This window comes from Myotis davidii, unplaced genomic scaffold (assembly GCF_000327345.1).
Source record: "Myotis davidii unplaced genomic scaffold, ASM32734v1 scaffold997, whole genome shotgun sequence".
NCBI lineage: Eukaryota > Metazoa > Chordata > Mammalia > Chiroptera > Vespertilionidae > Myotis > Myotis davidii.
The window spans coordinates 226,054-233,190 of record NW_006288449.1 but is presented as its reverse complement, the minus strand read 5'-3'; the positions used below and the strand labels follow the sequence as shown (position 1 = coordinate 233,190).

Below are 7,137 nucleotides of genomic sequence, written 5' to 3'. Positions count from 1 at the left end.
TCATGGTCGGGGACCCCTCGAGGGATGTCCGACTGCAGGCTTAGGCTCGCTCCCTGGGGAATTAGGCCTAAGCTGGCAGTCATACATCTCTCTGGCAGCCCAGGGGGGATGTCTGACCAAAGGCTTAGGCCCGCTCCCCACGAAGAACGGGCCTAAACCACAGTCAGATATCCTTAGTGCTGCTGAGGAGACGGGAGAGGCTCCCACCACTGCTGCTGTACTTGCAGCCCTCAGCCTGGCTTGTGGCTGAGCAGAGCTCCCCCTGTGGGAGTGCACTGACCATCAGGGGGCAGCTTCTGCATTAAGCATCTGGCCCCTGGTGGTCAATGCATGTCATAGCAACCGGTTGTTCTGCCATTCGGTTGATTTGCATATTAGGGTTTTATTATATAGGACAATTTGAATGCTTTAACAAAAACTGATTTGCAAGTCCCTGTTACCATAATTATCAGTTTTTACAAGTCTCCTAAAAACGATCTGCATTATCAGTTTTCTTGATTCTAAGATGTCAATGATATGGAAACATTTTTGATATAACAGAACATTTAATCACATCATTTTCCCTTCAACACACGAGTTATTTGATGATGATTATATTGGCCATTTCCATTGGTTGGCAGGAGGCTCATCCACTAAAGGCTCCCATGGCTTCCACTGTATCATTTTTCTTGCCAGACTTAGTTCATTTTCAGCCTGTCAATAAAATATTTTTTAAAAATCATTTGCTTATACTGTTTCATAGATATTTACCGTAGCTAATAACTAAAATATAACTACTAGAGCTACTATTTTCATAGTCGTACCTAATAAGCTGTTTTATCAAGTGTTGATTATTAATTAATGTTACCTTAACTGTCAGTTATGTAACTACCAAGAGTAAGAAAGAATAGATTTTTATTTCTTCTATTTGATTAAAATTTGATATTAGATTCTAGTTCAAAAGTTTAATTAGTGAGTTTTTTTATCTTAATTGTCTATTTCACCATTAGACTACAAATTCTTTGAGAAGCAAAAGTATGTCTCTTCATTGATGTCAATGGCTTTCAAATTTTATTTCACCACAGTCCAGAGTAAAAACAAAAGAAACAAAACAAAATTTTACTAAGGATCTATAACACACACATATAACTCAAAGAAAAAAATATTACATTTACTAGCTGTGATACACTCTATATTCTATTGTATTTTTTAACATTTTTTTTTTTACTGATTTCAGAGAGTAAGGGAAAGGGAGAGAGAGAAACATCAATGATAAGAGAGAATCATTGATCAGCTGCCTTATACATGGCTCTGAGCCTGCAACCCAGCACGTGCCTGGTTCATAGTTCAACACTCAACTGCTGAGCCATGCCAGCCAGGCTCTGTTGTATTTTTTTAAGTACTAGACACAACCCACCTATCTGATTTCATGACCCATAATCACTTGAGACCAGTCTGTAAAACAGTGATCTATGGAATGTAGAATGCAGTAGGCACACAAAAATATTTTTGATTGAACTAGTTTCCTTAATCAGATTGTTACATTCGCTTTTTCCTTTCAAATACAATTCATAACACATCTAACAAATATATTTTATGTATCTTCTTATTTCACATTTTTTCTAGAACTAAGAGACCTATGACAACTCTGGCCAACTTAGAAGAACACTGTTGAACACTTGTCAGGATGTCATGGAAGGAATTCAAAATAGAGTAAGTGCTAGATTCATCCTAGCAGAAGCTATAATTCTCAAGTGGTTCAAAACAGCCAATCTATGTTTAGCAGCAACAGTCTAAAAAGTATATAAACAATGAGTTAAATAGTAGACTAAAGGAAATCTGGAGGTACAAGTATTTACCAAGGCTGAAATAAGAAAACAGTATAAATACTGATTAAAAATATCCCTTAGGATGGTCATTTCCCTGATCTGGGTCTCTTGAATATTCATGCTTTCTCTATGCCCCCAAAGCACCGTAGTGTGGGGAGGCCGTCCAGCTCTAACCATCAGTGAAGCCAGCCTTATTTCAGAGAGCTGGACCCAGTTGCATATAGCCCTTGTAGCCCACTCCTTCACTCATCTCTAGCTTCTGACACACTATCCTTTCCTCATCCCTCTCTTACTATAGCTCTAGAATGGGCAGTCCAATATGGTAAGCACTATCTACATGTGACTACTGAGTGAGCAGTTGCAATGTAGCTAGTTCAAATTCAGATGTGCTGCACGTATTAAAATACACATCAAATTTTGAAGATTCAGTATAAAAAAGAATGTAAAATATCTCAATTTTTTATACTTATGTTTCAATAATATTTTAGATATATTGGGTTATATAAAACACTAGAGGCCCGATACACAAAAATTCGTTCACTCGGGGGCGGGGGTCCCTTGGCCCGGCCTGCGCCCTCTCGCAGTCCGGGACCCCTTAGAGGATGTCCACCTGCCAGCTTAAGCTCGCTCCCCGGGGCATCGGGCCTAGGTGGCAGTCAGACTTCCCTTTGGCAGCCCAGGAGCCCTCGGGGGATGTCTAACTGACATCCTTAGTGCTGCCAAGGAGGCGACTGGTCGTTCCGGCATTAGGATTAATTTGCATATTACCCTTTAATTATATAGAAATATTAACCTTATATTGCCCATGAAAATGTGCAGAAATGCAGAACTGACTTAAAATAATGTATCATGAGACTACAATTGCTTGATAATTTATCAACTAAAGTCATGATCAAAGTGAAATCAGGTAGAAAAGAAAGAGGATTAGGAAGAGGACAATAATAAGTTTCCAGTAAGTTCCCATACTCTACATCTAGTACCTTATGCTAATGAGCAGAAAGGCCAGGAAAATAGGCCTCTAAAGATTGAAACAGGACATTCATCAAAAGCTGTCTGAATGCCCTATTTTTCTTTTAACGGAGCCATCTAACAATGCTTTTAAATATGTCTATTAGTTAAATACTTCCCTAATCTACAATAATTTCGAATATTTCCTTATTTATCCTTTGATAAAAGGCAAGAAAACTTAAGAAAAAATGATTACCTTTTTGAAAAATTCAAAAAAATCCTTACTAATAAAAGGCTAAGTAGTCGCCACACCGTCACAAGATGGCTGGGTGCACAGAGGGCACGCGCAGGTGGGCGTGGCTGGTCTTGATGCTGCAGGCAAGGCACGGAGCCTGCCTGGGAGTCCCACCTCCTCCCAGCTCCCAGTGCGGCCAGGCCTCGGGGGTTGGAGGCCAAGACCCAGGCCCAGGCAAGCCGTGGATGGCATGGCGGCAGCTGCTACGAGGGCCGAGGCTGAGATTCAAGCCCAGGCAAGCCGCAGCTGGCATGGCGGCAGCTGCTGCAAGGGCCAGGCCAAGGCTCAGCGCTGGCTGGCAGTGGCAGCAGCAGTGGCACGATGGGGGCGTCGCCTTCCCTGATCAGCCCAGTCGCCTCCCACAGAGGGAGGCCAGAGGCAGCAGCAGCAGCAAGAGGGTGATGGGGGCAGTGGCTTCCCATGATTAGCCCCTCGCCTCCAGCAGAGGGACACCAGACTGCGGCTTAGGCCCACTCCCCTACTAAGCCATCAGTAGGACATCCCCTGAGGTCTCCCGGACTTTGAGAGGGGGCAGGTCAGGCTGAGGGAGCCCCCCAGTGCATGAATTTTCGTGCACCGGGCCTCTAATGTAAAAAATAAATGAAACAAAACTGAATATTTATAAGACTCACATAAGAGGAAGACATGGGAGTACATAGAGGGAGGATTATTTGTCCAAATAAAAATTTTTAAAACCTCTACATATGGGAGATAATATCCAATTGAAGTCAAAAGACAAAACAACAGGCTAAAAAAAAAAATGTTTAGGCAATATGGCAAAAGATGAAGGTTAGTATCTCTTTTATTTTAAAACAACTCTCAAAGAAATATGTAAAAAAAAAAATTATAGAATAAAAATATCGCCTTAGCTGGTTTGGCTCAGTGGATAGAGTGTGGGCCCACAGACTGAAGAGTCCTAAGTCAGATTCTGGTCAAGGGCATGTACCTCAGGTGCAGGCTCAATCTCTAGCCCTGGTCAGGGCTCATATGAGAGGCAACCAATCAATGTATCTCTCTCACATCGATGTTTCCCTATCTCTTCCCCTCCCTTTCCACTCTCTCTAAAAATCAATGGAAAAATATCCTCAGGTGAGGATTCACAACAACCAAATATTAATAATTGCCCTAGCTGGGTGTTCAGTTGGTTGGAGTGTCATCCAGGTAAGCCAGGGTTGTGGGTTTGATCCCCAGTCGGGGCACATACAAGAATCACCAATGAATGGATAAATAAGTGGAACAAGAAGTCAAAGTGTGTCTCTCTCTAAAAAAGCAATTAAAAAAATTTCTTAAATACTAATAATTTATAGAACATGGAATATAAGAAAATTGTTTTTAACATTTAATCTTACTAGTAATTGGGGGGTAAATGCACAACTAAAAAAGGGGGGGCATCATTTCCCCCAATTTAATTAAAAATTGTAGTATTCTTACCAACCCATTAAAATTTGAAAGTATTTGTATTTAAAAAGATAAAATTATTCAAGAAACAGTAATATTGTATAACTAATCGGAACTAAAGTAAGTCCAATAAGAACATGACCATTATATTTAAAGAACATAAAACTCCAAACTTCTAATAGAAGCCTCATAAATTCAAGTTATAATCAATATTTGACTATTATATACATTAGAAGTATTTTCTACTTGTGATTAGTCTTATGTTTGATGAGTTGATAAAAGAAATTTAGTTTTCCTTTCTTTCTGGAATGTCAGTTTCATGCCTCAACACATTATGTCTCTGAACTTTTGAAGCCAAACATCTATATATTCAACTTTTTCTTTACCTGAAGAATCACCTCTTCTATTTGGCCACCCTGAAGCCTGTCTTCTAATTTTTTAACATCTGGTTCCTATAATTTAAGGGGGGGAAAAAAACAGAAAAATATGTAAACACAATAGCTGAATGTTTCAATATCATATATTTTAAAAACTCATATACAAAAAATGCACTTGCTATAACAAATGTAATTAATTTTTCTTTCATCATACCCTTACTAATTTTTATCAAATAGTTGGTAGAAACTGATTTCATCTTTCTGTTTTAATGTTTTTCTATCTTAATATTATTAAACATGTTCGATTCCGGTCAAGGGCATGTGCCTTGGTTGCGGGCACATCCCCAGTGGGAGGGCGTGCAGGAGGCAGCTGATCCATGTTTCTCTCTCATGGATGTTTCTGGCTCTCTATCCCTCTCCCTTCCTCTCTGTAAGAAATCAATAAAATATATTAAAAAATATATATATAGATAGATTTTAAAATACTACTTTATTTTCTTATTATTTCCTATATTTCCTCTGACACCATTAGCATTAAAAATAGTAGCTAATCTATGACCCAGAATTGCACTCTTAGGTGTAAACTAAAAAGAAATGCATAGCCCTAGCTGGTTTGGCTCAGTGTATAGAGCATTGGGCTGTGGACTCAGGGGTCCTGAGTTCGATTCTGGTCAGGGCATATGCCTGGGTTTCGGGCTCGGTCCCCGGTGGGGGGTGTGCAGGAGGCTGCCAATCAATGATTCCCTCTCATCATTGATGTTTCTATCTCTCTCTTCCTCTCCCTTCCTCTCTGAAATAAATAAAAATATATTAAAAAAAGAAATGCATAATATGTTAACCAAATGACATGTTCAAGAAAATTCAAAGCAGCACAAATCACAGCTTCATATTACAAACAATCTAAATGACCACATATCATAGAATGAATGAACTACAATGTTTGAATATAATATTATACAGCCATGAGAATGAACAAACTATAACTATAAACAATGATTCTCTCAAAATTAATATTAAGCGAAAGAAACCAGACACAAAAGAGTACATGCTGATGGTTCCATTCAAAACCAAAGCAAAAGGAGTATGTGATGTCAGAGGTCAGAATAGTTATCTTTAGGAGGATAATAACTAATTGGAACAAGAGAGGATTTTGGTGTTCTGGAAATGTCCTCTCTTTTGATTTGATGATGTTAACATGGGCTGGATGTGATGATTTTGTGAAAATTCATGATTTCTGCACATTTTTTTGTGTATATAAATCCTTCAACAAAAGAAGTCTTTAAAAAAAAAAAAGAATGCTAGTATAGTACATTCATGACATATATTTACTTATTTTTCTAATAGACTGAGTTTTTTGAGAACCAAAAACCATGTCCTCTACACACATATGTAAATAAGTATAAATATGGTGGGGGCGGGGGGGGCGGGGCTTAGGGGTTGCCCAGAAATGGAATAAACGCCGGGAGAAGAACCGAAGTATTCTCTACAGGAACTGGCATGTCCTGGCTCAGGGCACATGCTGGTGAACCCAGGATATCTGCAGAGCTTGTTCCTTCACTTCTATGCAAATCTCCCCTTGTATACGATCGCTTAGGGAGGACCACGTGCAACTGCGTTAAGCACTTTACATAAATTACCTCATTCAGTCCTAACAATAAGTGCTCAAGGTTGGTATTAGTATGCCCAAGTTATAGATGAGGAAATCGAGACAGAGAATATGGACAATATGCCAACAGTCATTCAGCAAATTAGTATTATAACTGAGATGAAATCATTGAACAGGCTACAAACCAGTGCTTTTCACCAATATGCTATTACTATCGCCCTAGTATTTACTTTTATTTAATAAAAGTAAATAAAATATTTACTTTTATTTCCATTTTAAGCTTAGGAAATAGATACTTTACAATCATAGCAATATTCACGGAGACTCTGCATGGCTTTAAGGGGAGTTAAAAATCTGTGGTAATTTAACCAAAAACAGGAATCAGCAATATAACTATTATGTAGTGTAAGGGGTTGTTTTTAGCCTATTTGTATTTAGCCTTTGGGATAAACAAACATTTCTGAGGGACCTTATATGAGTGCCAGGTACTTTTCTAGGTTCTTGGGTACAAGACGAATGCAATCATCATTCATTAGTAACTAATGGACTAGTCGAGAAGACATAAATAAAACACGGCGTGATAGGCACAATGGAAGCAAGGAAGATGTCAATCTCTACTCAGGGATGTAAGAAAATGTTTCACAGAGAAGGTAATGGATCTTGAGGACTGAGTAAGAACTTCCAGACAGATAAGGAAGGTAAGCA

General features: G+C 38.9%; 1 protein-coding gene across 1 annotated transcript in view; it reads right to left on the bottom strand.

Annotated features, from left to right (window-relative positions):
* Positions 1-525: 525 nt before the first annotated feature.
* Positions 526-7,137, bottom strand: part of NDUFA5 (NADH:ubiquinone oxidoreductase subunit A5) — a 10,425-nt gene continuing 3,813 nt past the window's right edge. The window contains exons 3-4 of the mRNA XM_015561761.1: positions 4,836-4,901; positions 526-693 (exon numbers count right to left, since the gene is read on the bottom strand). Coding sequence (XP_015417247.1) covers positions 592-693; positions 4,836-4,901 — 168 coding nt within the window. The 3' untranslated portion in view covers positions 526-591. The remainder of the gene's footprint in view (positions 694-4,835; positions 4,902-7,137) is intronic.